This window comes from Mirounga leonina, unplaced genomic scaffold, assembly GCF_011800145.1.
Source record: "Mirounga leonina isolate KUSES-001 unplaced genomic scaffold, KU_Mleo_1.0 Mir_101664, whole genome shotgun sequence".
In the NCBI taxonomy this organism is placed as follows: domain Eukaryota; kingdom Metazoa; phylum Chordata; class Mammalia; order Carnivora; family Phocidae; genus Mirounga; species Mirounga leonina.
This window is the reverse complement of record NW_023270175.1, coordinates 8,033,124-8,049,511: the sequence shown is the minus strand read 5'-3', so window position 1 is coordinate 8,049,511 and position 16,388 is coordinate 8,033,124. Positions and strand designations below refer to the sequence as shown.

At 41.7% G+C, this 16,388-nt stretch overlaps 1 protein-coding gene across 8 annotated transcripts in view; it reads right to left on the bottom strand.

Moving 5' to 3' along the window:
• Positions 1–1,229: 1,229 nt before the first annotated feature.
• The window catches only part of PLS3 (plastin 3), an 80,889-nt gene continuing 65,730 nt past the window's right edge, over positions 1,230–16,388 (bottom strand). For all 8 annotated transcript variants that reach the window (XM_035007549.1, XM_035007525.1, XM_035007567.1 and 5 more), the window contains 9 exons: positions 14,691–14,833; positions 12,052–12,147; positions 7,969–8,164; positions 6,524–6,602; positions 5,627–5,741; positions 5,272–5,405; positions 4,592–4,715; positions 4,247–4,371; positions 1,230–2,480 (listed from right to left, as the gene is read on the bottom strand). In XM_035007549.1, coding sequence (XP_034863440.1) covers positions 2,348–2,480; positions 4,247–4,371; positions 4,592–4,715; positions 5,272–5,405; positions 5,627–5,741; positions 6,524–6,602; positions 7,969–8,164; positions 12,052–12,147; positions 14,691–14,833 — 1,145 coding nt within the window. In that variant the 3' untranslated portion in view covers positions 1,230–2,347. The remainder of the gene's footprint in view (positions 2,481–4,246; positions 4,372–4,591; positions 4,716–5,271; positions 5,406–5,626; positions 5,742–6,523; positions 6,603–7,968; positions 8,165–12,051; positions 12,148–14,690; positions 14,834–16,388) is intronic.

The window sequence follows — 16,388 nt, the reverse complement described above, 5'->3', positions numbered from 1 at the left end:
CCAGGCCCCCCTGTCCATTTTCCTAACGGAATTTTTTCTTTAGCAGAAGACAGGTCTTAAGATGGGATTGTCCTTACCGGTTACTCTGGTATATGTTTGCAGAAGACTTGCCTTTTATTTATTCATTAAAGCTGTTTTTATATTAAGAAAATTAACCTATCATATGGGTACTATAGACCAAATGTTTGTGTCTCCCCCCAGTCTAATCTCTCATGTGATGGTATTAGGAGGTGGGGCCTTAAGTCATGAGACTGGAGCCCTTGTGAATGGGATTCGTGCCCTCATCTGTGACCCCAGAGAGCTTGCTTGCGCCTACCTCCATGTGAGGTTATAGCTAGAAGATGGCCTTCTGTGAACCAGGAAGCAGGCCCTCACCACACCGCCAATCTGTCACCTTGATCTTGGACTTCCTAGATTGCACAACTGTGAAAAAAAAAATATGTTGTTTATAGGCTACCTAGTCTGTATTTTGTTATAGCGGCCCAAATGGACTAAGGCAATGGAACTAACCGCCCCCCACCCCGCCCATCTATACTTTGACTTTGCTTATTGTATTGATTTATATAATTGTGGGTTTGGGTTTTTTTTTGCCAAAGCAGAACTGTCAAATTTCTTATTCTTCTATTTTAGGTCTTTGGGGTTTGTATCATACTCAGAAAAATCTTTCTTACTCAAGCTATAAATACAGTTATTTACACCATAACCATGCAGTTTGTCAAAGGATCGGATTATGTATTACTCACTCAGACAAAGCCTTAAAATGCTACCATGAACCACTGGTGGTCAACTGGGGATGATTTTGCCTCGCACGGGACCTCTGGCCATGTTGTCTGGAGACATATTTGTTCTACACACCGGGGCTGAGCTACTGACCTCTCAGGGGTAGAGGCCAGGGAGGCCAGTGAAACCTCCTGCAATGCACAGGACAGCCCCTCCCTGCTCCAGCAAGAGTTAGCCGGCCCCCCAAATGTTGAGGGCGAGAAGGGTAAGAAAGCCTGCCAGAAACCATCTCCCCTCACTGGTTATCCGGATCCCCCCATCATGGTAAGTTGGAGAAAACCCTCTGACCCCACTGGGACTCCTCTTCATTCAGACCCTGTAATTCAGCTCCGCGAGCTTAAATTGAACAGACGTCATTTTGTACAGTACACCAGAAAAAGAGAATATTGGGGGGGAAAAATCTGGCAAACTTGACTGGCATACCACGAAGGGGCGGAAACATGAGACTGATTATTATGTAAATGCCTTTATTTGAACTAATACATTGCTACCAGATTACATCACTTTTCAGAGTTAGAGTAACATTATGATCTTGGAAACTATAGCAAACAGCTTGACAAAGCAAGAGTACATTACGTCCTACATATATATTTTTATTTTTTAGTGACCACGTCTCCTTGTTTTAGGTGGAAAATTAGAAAATTTATGGTACGCTTAGCATGCTTGGCCTACCGTCTCCTGTCTGCATTCTGAGCGCACTCTCTCCTCAAAAGTGTCATATTCAACAGCATTTTAAATCTAAAGAGAGAGTTTGATGATACAGGCTTTTAAAACAAATAAGCATATATGGAACCAAGTGTTTGAAGACAAAATATGTCAGCTGTTTACAACTTGGGTGTGAGAGGGTCGATGCAAAATCAAGGGACACCTTTCCTCTACCTACAATGTATGGTTTTTACTTACTTGAAGACCCCTTAAAAAAAGTAGCAAAATCAGCAGTCTCATTTAATGTAATCAAAATATTCTTAAATGTACAAAAAAGATCACGTAGAAAGAATACTGTAAAAAGATACTGATTTTAAGAATAAAAGAATACGAAAAGCTTCTATTACATTCTGCACAGCCAGTTACTTCTGCCAATGTTCAGTACTACAAAGATAAGCAAAGGATACTCCTATCCAGATACCCTCTGAGCCCAGTTCTCGAGTAAGAACTAGCATCCTGGATGGAAACACAAAATTATGGTCTAACAATATTCATATCCGGTCATCTAAGCAAGTCCCAAGAGGTGGACATTCTAAGGGGGGGGGGCAAAGATACACAGAGACGACATACAGCAATGGGAAATGTCAGGGGCAGCCATCTAGGAGGAGAGAGAGTAAATGATTTGGCCGTGAGCGTGTTTCAGGGGTGCCTGACAAATCCAACTTTGACTACGGGAAAGAGGAGTTGTTGCCATTAAAACTCTTTCCCCTGTGAGCTCTCAAGATGAGGAGTCTTGTTCATCAAAACTCTGAGTCCTTTCAATGACCATCAGTTCCTTAAGCCATGAGCACTTCCCCTGGAAAGAGTTGACCTGCTAATCATGCACCTGGGAGCAAGGTTGTTTTTATTTGAATTGGTTATTTTACACCCTCTTCATCCCCCTGCCCATCAAGCACGCAAACACGGTCATGACCATCTTGGGCTTTACTTCCACAAGGTCTTCGGGGAGAGCATACACCCTGGCTCCGATTCTTCTAGCCATTGACACGGCGTACCTATTGGTGGAGGAAACAAAAATCAAGATGAACCTCTTGTTAGTCAAGGACATGATAGGAGACATCTGTTTCCTCTTGTAAAGTCATTTGGCTGGGATGTGAAACGTTCATATTGAAACTTCAGAGCGGCATGATTTTACTTTTTGTTGTTTTCTGTTTTGTTTTTGAGGTCAGTCTTAAGTGACATCCGATTTTTCAGCCCTACTGCTTGGGACTGATTTTATTCACCCCTTTTCTGACATGACACCGAAGATGAGAAAAAAATACATATAATTATCCAGATCGGCTGTATGATCGATGTTGATATTTTCATTGAGCATGTTGACGGGTTAACAGATGCTCTCGTGTGATCCTAGAGATAGGGGACGGAAGTCTATGTCATATATTCAAATCCAAGCTGCTTTGGGAGATGCAATGAATTCTTCCATACAGTCAGGGCGGGGGTGGGGTGGGTAGAGTCTACAAGATGTGGGGACAGAGTGGTCAGAGCAAGGAATGGAAAGGGTACACAAAGTAAGGGAAGAAAGAACTGATGTGTCCAGCTAGGGAAATCTGCTGGAGCGCCCTTCACTTAATACAGGAGACATTTCTAGGGGTTTTGTAACACAAATCTTTAAAGACGATCGTTTCTGAAAAAGGAAGGTTTTCAGTGGGCTGATTTCCAGTGTATGCTAGTCAAGCTTTCATGGGTTGCCTGCGAAACCAGGTCACAGTCTAGGTCTTTGGGGAAGAAGGGAAGTGACAGGTGGAAAAGCCCTTCTCAATATTGCTGAAATGCAAAAAACTTTCTTTTTATTTATTTATTTTTTAAAGATTTTATTTATTTATTTGACAGAGAGAGAGAGAGAGAGCACAAGTAGGCAGAGAAGCAGGCAGAGGGAGATGGAGAAGCAGGCTCCCCGCCGAGCAGGGAGCCCGATGAGGGACTCGATCCCGGGACTCCAGGATCATGACCTGAGCCGAAGGCAGCTGCTTAACTGACTGAGCCACCCAGGCGCTCAAAAACATTCTTTTTAAAAAGATTTTATTTATTTATTTTAGAGAGAGAGCACAAGCAGGGAGAGGAGCAGAGGGAGAAGCAGACTCCCCGCTGAGCAGGAAGCCCAACTCGGGACTCCATCCCAAGACGCCGGGTTCATGACCTCAGCCAAAGGCAGACGCTTCACCAACTGAGCCACCCGCCACCCCACAAAAAAACTTTCAAGGCATAGTTTCAGTGGAGGCTTAAGCATCCTGCTCATTTAGGGACCAAGATAATACACTCAACATATGTAGTAAAGGCGATCTGTGCATAGTGAAAAAAGACATCCGTAAATAACGCGTTTCAAAAAAGAGACAGAAGAATATTCTTATCTACGGCATGAATATTCTTAGCCCATTTTCTCCTTGTAGTAAGATGAACATAAACTATATTATTTCGGTAATTCCCTGAAGCAACAACTGACCGAGTGCCTATTCATTTCAAAATCTCTAAGGTAAGTATTATTGCTCCCATATGTACTGATGAGGAGTCTGAGGCTCCAAGTGGAGAGTGAAGGAGAGAGAGCACGAGCCAGAGGGAGAAGCAGGTTCCCCGCTGAGCAGGGAGCCCGACGCGGGGCTCGATCCCAGGACCCTGGGATCAAGCTCATGACCTGAGCCGAAGGCAGATGCTTAACCGACGGAGCCCCCTAGGCGCCCCTTAGGTGACACCATCCGTAAAGTGGCCGAACCTGAGCGAGAACGCAGAGTGGGTATTAATCATCATTATCGTCAGTGTCTCTTACTTGGCATTATTGTGCTTGTCGTCTTCTGTCAGATTGCCACTCTTAACAAGGTCATAGTTTATGCAGCCCGGCTGGATGGCGTCAATTAAATCCACAACTGCCAAACTGGAGCTGATCGTCTTGTCCTAGTGTCAAAGGACAATAAATCCAAGAGTTTCAGGTTTGTACAAATTAACACGTGATTACTTGTCTCAAGTTGCCACACACCAAGCCCAGTGGCTGAAGAGAATCTTGCCAGTAGCACAACATTAAATCACTGACAAACCAACCAAAGCCTGGCCTTCTAAATTACTGATCCTTTCTGGCACACATGACGTTTAATCATCAAATGCGCGCAAGTCTTACCTTAAAACTCTGAATGGAAGTTGATTTTCCAGCTTCACTCAATGTTCTGTTCACCCAGCTGACAATGATGTCATCATTAGCTTTCTGCCCATCTCCGAGGTCTTCCAGGACATTGAGGGTATATCTAGAAGGAGAAGTGGAAGAAAAGGTCCCAATCTACTTCATGAGGAAAAAAAAAAAATGCACCTTTTGTACCAGTCCAACAGTGACAATGACCTAAAAGAAGCTGTTTTGGCTGGTACTCGGTTATAATGGATGCGTGTCAGCATTCTAGTTAAGAGGTCTTTTTCTTTTCTTTTCGAAGATTTTATTTATTTATTTGACAGAGAGAGAGATAGCGAGAGCAGGAACACAAGCAGGGGGAGTGGGAGAGGGAGAAGCGGGCTTCCCACTGAGCAGGGAGTCCGATGTGGGGCTCGATCCCAGGACCCCGGGATCATGACCTGAGCTGAAGGCAGACGCTTAACGACTGAGCCACCCAGGCACCCCAAGAGGTCTTTTTCAAACGGATACATGGGCTGTTCAGAATTTTTGCATCTATCTGTTACCTAAGCTCACTTTAGAGTCTAAATACAAGTTTCCAGGGCGTAGTCATTGACATGTCTACCTGAAAATAACAAGGGCTGGATCACAGACCGCTAGGACAGTGGAGCTTAAACAGTGAAAACTGGGTACCATACCTTCTCATCAGCTGCCAGACTAAAGCTAAAGTCAGAGTTTGGTTTCCATCGTTCAGGTCTTGCCCTCCGATACCAACCAGGGAGAATTTGGCAGGATGCTTCCCCAGTTCAACAGCATAGTTGCAGTTTTCTAGCTGTAAACCCACAAAAAGCCAATGGTTGAGGATTTTTCATCTGCTTTATCTGGATACACATGTGAGTACGCATGCACGATGCTGGGCACTTAGCACATCAAAATAAGTTAAGACACGGTTCCTGTTCTCAAGAAGCTCAGATGCAAGCGTTTTCCAAACAAAAGAAACAAACAGAATAAAAATAGCCCGTGACAAATGTATACAGCAACTTAATGATCTACCTTTTTCATGTTGGCTCCAAGTTTCGGGTATGGAGGTTTATTAACCTTACTCCAGTCAACAGGAACTTTAATTCGTTCATACAACTGTAAGATTACCAGGGCATCCTGCAGGTCACTAAAGATTTAAAAATAATTTAATCAGTGTTTTTAGACAGCTGGGCCTTTGTTTCCTTAAAAACAATAACAGTACACTGGCAACTAAAACATATAAAACCACAGATAATACCCAAGGCTCATATTTTCTATCAATCTGTCCTAAAAAATAGAGCTAACACCATCCCGTTCACTTAAAATACTTATCGCAAGCCTCTGATTTGCAAGGTACTATTCTAGAAGCTGGGCACATAGAATGAAAATCCTTGGCCTTACACTAGACTCAGGGAGAGAGAGAGAGAGAGAGATAATAAACAAGTATATGGATCAATAGGTAATTTGATTTGGGGGTATATATAACTGCTATGAAGATGAAAAGAACCAGGGTTAGGGTTACGGAGTGTTAGGTGGTGGTCAGGGCCTGAATTAGTGGCTTGAATATAGTAAGGGAATAAGGCATTTGAGGCAGAAAAGAACATTCCAGGCTGAGAGAACAGTGAGTACAAAGGCCTCAAGACATCATGGATGGTGTACTTAAGGCATTCCCCGGTCTCTTTTCAAAATATAAAGGCTATTCCGTAGGGTGTTAGAAAGACATTCATACACTCTTCCACTTAATGATCATGTAAAGAAAGAATCTGGGCTTCTGTGTATTCGGAAAATGATAATGGATGTCACCATTCAACATCTTCCGATCTAAATAGCCAGTGTAAACGAACATCTAGAAAATGTTTAGAGCTGTAATTCCTTCTGTGGCATCCATTCACGATGTTCCTAACAGATAATAACAGTACAAAGGCTTACGCATAGAGATGGTTTACATGGGGATTAACACCAAGAGAATTCATCCAGTTACGGAAGGTTCTTTCTTCACGAGTTTCTCCTAATAAGAATATTCACAAAATGTATATATTAATTAAACACCTTGTATATGTGCATATCATATCAATTCATAGTTAAGATTACTTCATTTCCTCTGTACAAACCTAGAGGTTTTCTCCAATATGAATCTCCAGACATTCTCTCTAAATGCATTCTCTCTAGGTACAGCCTTCTTTAAAAAAATCTGTTGAATTTATTTTACAATCGAAGAATACAACTTTATAATCAAACAATTTAGAGGTTTATGAATTTTTTATAATCTCCTCCCCCTTCTAAGGCTTCCCCAATATCTCCCCAAGTCCCCATACCTCAAAAGTAACTGATGTGATCAGTTTTACATTTAAAAAAATTGGGGGGGAATCAAAAATATTTTGGGGGGTGGTCATATGAACCCTCTATACTCATGAATTTACACCTTCCCTCTACACATTTATAAATTTTAAGCTACACACGAGCACTCCTTTCACATGCCTATATCACAGCAACAAGTTCCGTGAAACTTGAAAAGCATAAAATGTAAAGATTTTATAGTCCTGCCAGTGGATGGTCAAGGAATGACTACTACATTTGTTCATATTTGAATCTTATACTTCATGCATATATAATCTGGAAAAGGTAAACTCTGCCTTCCCCAAACTTAATTGCCATCCATTATTATTATCATTTTAAAGATTTTATTTATTTATTTGACAGAGAGACAGCGAGAGCAGGAACACAAGCAGGGGGAGTGGGAGAGGGAGAAGCAGGCTTCCCGTGGAGCAGGGAGCCTGATGTGGGGCTCGATCCCAGGACCCTGGGATCATGACCTGAGCCGAAGGCAGACGCTTAACGACTGAGCCACCCAGGCGCCCTAAAGATTTTATTTTTAAGTAATCGCCACACCCAGTGTGGGGCTCTAACTCATGACCCTGAGATCAAGAGTCGCACGCTCTACCGACTGAGCTGGCCAGGCACTCCCTATTATGATTTTTTGAGTAGATGAGTAGAAAAGGAACTGGGGCTAGTGCTGTCTGGTTAGTCTGACTGTGGAAGAATGACATAATACTGTGAACTGATAGGTCAAATTGAGTGCATATATACCTTTTTCTGGTGAGGGGTTTAAAGATGATCTATTTCTAAAATATTAAAATAAAACAATGGTTTACTAAGTGGCCTTAAGCTAGGTGATCCTTGACTACAAGTTTCCCGGTATCACCCTTTTCTATCAGCTGCCACTTTTTACTCAGCCCTCGGGTCTACTTCCAGCAGAGATTTGCTAAGGGAAAGTGGAGAAGGAAACTTATTAAGTCAAGATCCTGGAATCATCGTGGCCTGTGTATTTCTGGTCTGTGGTCCCGCACATTAGAATGTGAGAAACCTTCAATTACCTTCCAACAGAGTCCAGTCAATATCCTGGTTCTCGGGCTTGGTTAGTGCCGGGTATTTATTGAACAGGTTGGCCACAAAGGCTAAGTTCAGTTTGGGGTTTCCACTGACAACATCAGCAGGGGTGACAAACTGTCTGCAACCCAACTTGTCTGCTTGTTGAAGCATACTCTCAGCTCTCTTCAAATCATCTGTTTCCTGTTGAAGTAAAGTAAGGAGGCATCTTTTAAAAGGCTATACTAAAAATATAGACATGTTCCCCTACAATGATAGGCTGGATATACAATTCTACTTTCTCTTGGCCAACATATGGTACTTATTATAAAATTGTTTTGAATACAACAGCAGAAAAAGTTGGCCGTATTTGCATGCAGTACCTAAAAAACACGCTAGGTGGCACCAGATCACTTAGCTGAGGACAGTGCATTTACTTCAAATAGGATTACATCTCCCCTGCGAAAACTCCAGAAAAAAGCTAAAACTGTTGCGATTTTTCAAGTGGGCCCTAAAGAAGGCAGAAGACTGAAAAAGATAGAGAAGTTATGAGAAAATATTTAAAAAATAATCATCAAGACTAGCACTTTCCAGTAATGTAATTTCAGGTTTAAATTGTGTATTTCAAATGGTAGTTTTCCTCTGCAAGGATTTTTTTTTTTTTCTTTTTTGGTTACGGTTTATTTGACTTAACATTTCCACCGAGGCAGAAGCAGAGTTGCTCATTTCTGTAAAGAATACTTACTTCCAACTAATTCCCATGACTCCTAACTTGTTACCCGCCTCCCCACCCCCCCCCCACCCCAAGATGAATGCCCAGCTCTGGATTAACACAGGGTTTGGTGAAGAATTTAAGTTATCCAATCATTTCAGCCTGATGTCAAAAATACAGTTTCTCAGGCACTCACTATTCCCACCTCCCAAGGCTACAACTGAAAAACCTGGAGCCGTGGGAGGAACGGGTGCTTTTGGATCTTCTGTTTCTAGTGACCTACACTTGAAAAGGAACAGAGTGGCACTCTGGGCACTTTCTACATCGACACAATACAGTTTTGCCCCGGGGCAAACGTGAGCACTTCTGCGGAACGGTGTCATGGGAGAAAGGGTTTTACGGTCTGGTGGGAAAAGAAGAGATAAAATAAATGAAACCTGAGGAATGTTACTTTTAAACTAAAGCTGCCCAGAATGTGTAATTTGACAGTCTTAACTTTGTCTTCAATGGGTGATGCTATCTTTAATTAGTTTTTTTAAGCTCCAGTGAGGTGCCATGATTGTACAGGACTCCAGAACAATGTGTATTTAGTTTGTTACCTTCTGCAAACAATCAGTAACCACCAGCAGATGGGCAATTGAGTGGGATTCAACCTTTCTTCAGGGTTCTCTCTGAGCATAGTGAGTTCCTCTCATGGAGCCTATTTTATTTCTTGTAACCTGTCAGTTATTACTTTAATGTTGTTTGCTGTATGCTATTTACCAACTTATTTTAAAATCCTTTCTTTATTGATCATCTTGGCATTCCTAATGAAGCACTGATAATATTGGATGGAATAGGAGGAAGCTTTAGAGTAGACAGAAACAAAAAAAATTTTATTTTATTTTTTTATTTTTTATTTTTTAAAGATTTTATTTATTTATTTGAGAGAGAGAATGAGATAGAGACAGAGAGCACATGAGAGGGGGGAGGGTCAGAGGGAGAAGCAGACTCCCTGCTGAGCAGGGAGCCCGATGTGGGACTCGATCCCGGGACTCCAGGATCATGACCTGAGCTGAAGGCAGTCGCTTAACCAACTGAGCCACTCAGGCGCCGAGAAACAAAAAAAATTTTAAATAGTCAAATAGACAATAGTGAAATAAAAAATAATCAAATAAAAAAACATATATGCAAAAATAACTCCAGCCCCACTTCCCACCATATTCAAAGTTAACCCCAAACATATTTCTAAATGTAAAACCTCAAACTATAAAACCTCTAGGAGAACACATAGGAAGAAATATTTGTGACCTTGCGTTAGGCTAAAATTTCTTATATACAACATCAAAAGCATGATCCATAAAAGAAAAAATGACTAAATCTGACTTTGCCAAAATTAAGAACGTCTGTTCTTTGAAAAACATTGAGAGAAAATATTTGCAAATCACATATCCAATCAAGGACTTGTCTCCAAAATACATAAAAACACTCAAAACTGGCTAATAAGAAAACAAACAATGCAATTAAAAATGGGCAAAATGTTTGAACATGACGATACATAGATGGCAAATAACCACATTAAAAATGTTCAACATCATAGGTCATTAGGGAAATACAAATTAAAACCACAATGACAGATCATTCGGCACCTGTTAGAATGATTCAAGTTAAAAGGACTAACCACACTAAAGTGTTAGTGAGGATGTGGATGAACTGGAACTTTTATATATATATTGCCGGTAGCAATGTAAAATGGTACAACCAGTTTGGAAAACGAATTGGCCGCTTCCTAAAAAAGTCAAACATAGACATACCCAATTACTCAGCCATTTCATTCCTAGGTATTTACCAAAGAGAAATGAATGCATATCTTTATACAAAGAGTTCTGTATGAATGCTCAATAGCAGCTATATTTGTAATAGCCCCAAACTGGAAACAATCCAAATGCTCATCAGCAAGTGCATGTGTAAACAAATCTGTGGTATCTCCATTCACCGGCATATAATTCAGGAATAAACAAGGAATGCATTTATGATACATGTGACAACATGAATGAATATCAAAATATTATGCTGAGTGAAAGAAGCTAGACCAAAAAAAAAGGATACATACTGTAGGGGTCCATTATATAAAACTCATAAAAATTCAAACTAATATAAAGTGAAAGAAAACAAATGAGTGGTTGCCTGGGATGGGGGCCGGAAGGCATTACAAAGGGTCATGAGAAAACTGGATGTGATAATGGATATAAAAAAAATCAATTATCAGTCAGTTAGGCCCTAAAGAAGGTAATAAGGCTGAAAAAGATGAAGAAGGACACTGACCAACAAGGTAAAAGTGTGAGCAAAGGCTCAGAGGTAAAATGAGTATTGGGGGCAGGGGTGAGGGGATGCGGGTAGAGACTAATGGGAAAGAGCACTCGCTACCAGACCTGGAGCAAGACTGTGGAGGGCCTTAAATGCTAAGCAGAACACTTGAGACTGAAGTCTAGAGTCAATGGGGAATCCTTGAAGGATTCTGGGGAGGGAAGAGTCAGAGGAGTGTTTGAAGATCAGCCAGGGAAGACTGAATGGAGAAGAGCTGTCTGGAAATCAGAATCAGTTAGTGTACTGGCTGCCAGTCACCCAGCGAGCCTGCCCAGACAGCTCCCCAGCGCACAGGACAGCTTCCTATCCATACCAAGTCACCCGAACCAGAGTCTCACGTCAAACATACAGACAGCAATATAAGCGCACAAGTCAGTTACAAATTCAGTTCTGATAAGGGCAGTGTAAGTGGTTTAGCCCGTGTTATCTACTCGATCCTACTGCCTAGTAGGCTAGAAATACGGATTCTCTAAATTAGTACAAGGCATTCTATATCTAACGGGTACAAAGAACGCACCAGGGGATCCTAGAAACTTGAGACGAAATCGTCTAGCCCAATTTATGGATGAGCAAAGTGAGATCCAATTTGGGGAAGGTCACTGAACAACTGAGTGATGTAACCAGGGAATATGGTCCATGAGTGAGTCCCCAAGCTGGATTTCAGGGATCCGCAGTTTGTAAACATATTCATGTTACTCTCAACACAGGAATATTACAGATGCATATACGAATAGCTTGTCATTACATCTCTCACTGTGACTATAATCCAAACACTTGGAAAAGGTTAGTTTCTAGCACTTATTTCGCCACCCTTGCTTTGCATATTTTATGCAATCAATATAAACCAATAAAACTATCAAACTCCACCAAAGCTACTCTTTCTGCCTTTGAATTATACCCACAGCAATAAATTATAAAATAATGCTCAAAATTTTTAACACCATTACAAGCAATTATGAAAATTCTTGTTACTTAGAAGAAATTGACAATCATTTTGTAAGACTGTAGAATTCAAATGAACACCTATACTTACATTGAAACCTGACATGTTAATATCTATCCGTGGTTCACCTTCCTTCTGTCCTTTTGGTGCAATTTGATTGAGAAGATGGAAATAGGCTTTGGAATCCTACAAATGAATTGAAAATCTCAGTGAGATCACATCTACAAAGAATGAATGTATCCCATTGTCCCATGTTTGGTAGGATATTTGCACTGGATTTTGTGAGAATATATGGCACAAATCTCTGTCTTCTAATCTAACAGATCTTTCCCCCAGAAAAGCCCATCTATCTGGCCTAATGTCTGTCTCGAATATGGATAACTGGATTTTATCATGACTTTACAACCGATTAACATTACCAATACAATAATGCTAGTAAACACATTAACTAGTTCTGTACCTTCACTGAATTACTGAAGTCAATAAGCTTGGTAGATAAAACAAGCAAGAAAAGAAAGTAGGAGCAGAAATCCAGGAAGCATAGGGAAAGAGAAAACAGACAGGTTACATCATTACAAAACACAATATATACCATAACCTATGGAGAAGAGATTAGCTATGTTAAAGATGTATTTAATTGTAAATTTAAATGACATTTTTTAAATGAGTAACTCTTGAGTTGGTGAAATAACGTTTAACCCTGTATGACCTGAATATAGTTTACCAAACAAGATATATTTTTTTTAAGTAGGCTCCCCACCCAGCATGGAGCCCAATGCGGGGCTTGAACTCATGACCCTGAGATCAAGACCTGAGCTGAGATCAAGAATCGGACGCTTCACTGACTGAACCACCCAGGTGCTCCCTGAAGATTTTCTTTTTGCTTTAAGCTCCTGAACTCATTCATTGTTTGAATGTTTTACTTGGAATCCCAGTAACTCAAAGTGGCGCTGCTCATATGGGGGTAGGCTAGGTGAAATCAGGCTGTGTGGACCCTCTACAGAATACAACTTGAGAACCACTGTACCGGGGCAAACCCTTAATAACCGTCTTCAACACACATGTCAAGTAAACTTCTGCCTTTAGGGGACTGAACCTGGGGTCAAGACTCCTTAATCCTGCTCTATTGGAAGATGACCTTCCCAGCGGTGATCAGTTTCTATTACTGAACCCTGACGGTCCGGACAGGCTTATAAAGGAACGTTTCTCCTAGTAAACTCTGTAGATTATGTGCATCTTAACCCCCTGGGGGAAGCCGTTCAATATACAGATTACTGGGTCCAACCCCAGACCTACCAAATACAAATCTCTGGGAGCTGCATCTTAAATGAGCCACCTAAGCGAGTTGGATACAGAATGCCAGAAATGATTCTAACAGTGGGGAAGATCAGGGGAGTGAAATCGACTTCAGAGCCATTCATGAACTGCAAACCCAGATCCCACCATTAGCAGGCGCAGGATTTGCCTCCCCGTAAGAGGGCATTACCGTCGTCGTGGAAGCGCTTTTGCTTACAATTTCTTCTTAATGGTGCCTGAACAGCTCATAATCGAATCCTATGCCCTTGAGAAGAACGGGGAAAGAGCAGACCCAGCAGTGTCTTTCGACCCTGGAAAGGGCTTTACGGGTGAAAATTACACTTGAAGCCTTTTTTCACATTACTGAACAATCCTTTGCTTTTTAAAAAGATTCAAGGCAGGCTCCATTTTTAAACACCATTTCCTCTTGTACATTTCAAAGAGGTCCCAGAACAGAAAATCCATTTAAGAGTGGTTTTGGGGAACACATCTCATGCATAAAGCAAAAATATACCTGGCCAAACATCTTGTGTAAGTTAAAAGAAGGGGTGGGAGGCCTGCTGGTCTTATAATTTGGGAGCGATCCTTAATTTTCCCTGGTGAAATCAGTAATGCAACTATCGCACGACTTCCTCTCCCCACTGAGCACATCAATAGGATCACAGCCTATCGTTTTCATAGCCCTGTGGGTCAGTGACATCTGGTGAAGATCCTTGAATGTGTTCCCTGTGTCCCAAACACTTGGATTTGGGAGAGAGTCGAGTCAATGAATGAGAATTTTTTTTGCTGTGGTGATTTTGGCCCCCTCTCTCTGGGAAGCTACCAATGTCTCCTTCCTCTGCTAGTTTTTTCCTTACTGCCTTTGAGAAGCAAATGCCAAAATGTAACACAAGAAATATTTGTAGGTCTTTTATGTGGCGGGTCTTGTGGTTGGAGGCGGGCTTTGGTCGGAGGGCCCTAGGGCAGGGGCTGAGGTACGAGACAGCCATATGTAAGAGTTCATCACTACCCTCATAAACTCAATGTCTACAGGTGGGAGCACATGATAGAAAGAAGCCAAATAAGAAAGGGGAAGGAGAATCCTGGGGCCCTTTCTCTCTCTTCCAGGATTTACTAACAGGTACCCTGTGGTCTGGGAAAGGCAATTAGGAAGAGAATGGTCATGGCCCACCCTCTGATACTCCATGTTTAACAGGCGGCAGAATAGAAAGCCTCAGGACTATATAATACTTTGACCCTTTCCCAGAGAAGGCAAGTTAAACTCGGCGCTAGTACTGTTCACTAGGTTTCAGCTCTCCCGAAATCTACCACCGGGGCCGAGGGCCAACAAGGCCTGGCGATATCCTGGCAGGACTTTTCCCTCTGTCTAACTGGGAGGAAGTCATCCAAGACATCGTATCCTCCAAAGGCGTGATGGTTCTTTGCACGGTTACCTTGATGTCAGCACTAAAGTTGTTGATTTTTTGCCAGCCCGAGTTTTCCAAGTGAAAGTTTGCCCATCTGAGCAGAAGCTCTTCTGGAGACAATTTCATAAGCTCCTCCAAAGTCTCACCATCTCGAAGTAAGGCGGCCAAGGCTATAAGGAAAACAAACACACAAACCCCACAACCAATATATTATATGACAGTGGTCATTACAAGTTCATTCGGTCTTTGGACACTCTGTTCGGTAACAGAGGTGCAATGACTGGTCTGACCTAGTTCCTCATTTTTAGGTACTGATAGTCTAATAAAAGTTAATATATTAGTAGATAATTATATGATGATCTAGATAAAGACACTGTTATGAGAATACATAGCAAATACATAATTTAATTTATTAGTCTTCATGTTCCAAATGGCAAATAAGTTACAGCTTTTAAAACATTTTACGTTATGTCGTATGTTTACCTAAATTGTCCTTGTTTTTTTTTTTTTTAAAGATTTTATTTATTTGAGAGACTGAGTGTGAGCGGGGGGAGTAAGAGAGGGAGAGGGACGAGCGGACTCTCCCCAAAGCTCGCCTTGGGGCTCAATCCCACAACCCTGAGATCATGACCTAAGCCAAAATCAAGAGTTGGACACTCAACAGACTGAGCCACCCAGGCACCCCGAAACACTATGGTATTTATATTTAAGTGTAATTATTTGACTCTCAAAGGGTTAAATCTATTTTTAAAAATATTTTTTAAAGTAATCTCTGCACCCAACGTGGGGTTCAAACCCACAACCCCGAGATCAAGTGTTGCAACATTCCACTAACTCTCAGAGCCGGCCAGGTGCCCTGGGTTAAATCTATTTTTAAAGGGATATAATTTAACTTTACGTTTTCTATAGCACCTAACATGTAAAAGCTGCTGTTACTTTTTGTTGTTGAATTGAATGTATAGAAGGAGCCAAGGGTTTCTGGTAAATATTTCCTATAGGGAGTAGGTAGAAGCAGGGGGTGTCTGCAGAGAGAACAGTCTAAATTTTGGCCTTGTTTTAGGAGTAAGTTGTGGAGTCCTAACGCAAAAATTACCTCCCATGAAATAAAAGGAGGTTTAGCTTGAACAAGAAGACTGAAACTGCCTGATTTCTTTTTGTTTAAAGATTTTATTTATTTGAGAGAGAGAGTGAGCGAGAGAGAGCACAGAGAAAGAGGGAGAGGGAGAAGCAGGCTTCCCGCTGAGCAGGGAGCCCGATGTGGGGCTCGATCCCAGGACCCCGAGATCATGACCTGAGCCGAAGGCAGACGCTTAACCGACTGAGTCATCCAGGCGCCCCATGAAACTGCCTGATTTCTGAAGAGGTCTAAGCAACACCTTTATCAGGCAAATTTCATCTTTCACAGACTCTGCTTCATGCCGCGTCATTCTGACGCTGAGGGATTTAAGCCAGGGCAGAAGCAGCAGGTCACTTGTCCAAGACCCTCCTTTGGCTCCCCATCTCCACCACGTCAAAGGCTAGGGAGGACTAAACAGCCTGATATCTATGCACCTGAGACCTTTTCAAAGAAAAGTCATTTGATTTACTACATAAGCCAATGTGATTTTATTTTGCTGTCCCCTTTGCCTTTCTGAACCGACTTCAACTTCTTTAACAAGACAAACGCCACTGTGCAGAAGGCCAGCAACGAGAGTAACTGTCTTTGTTCAAATATATGTACCTCTG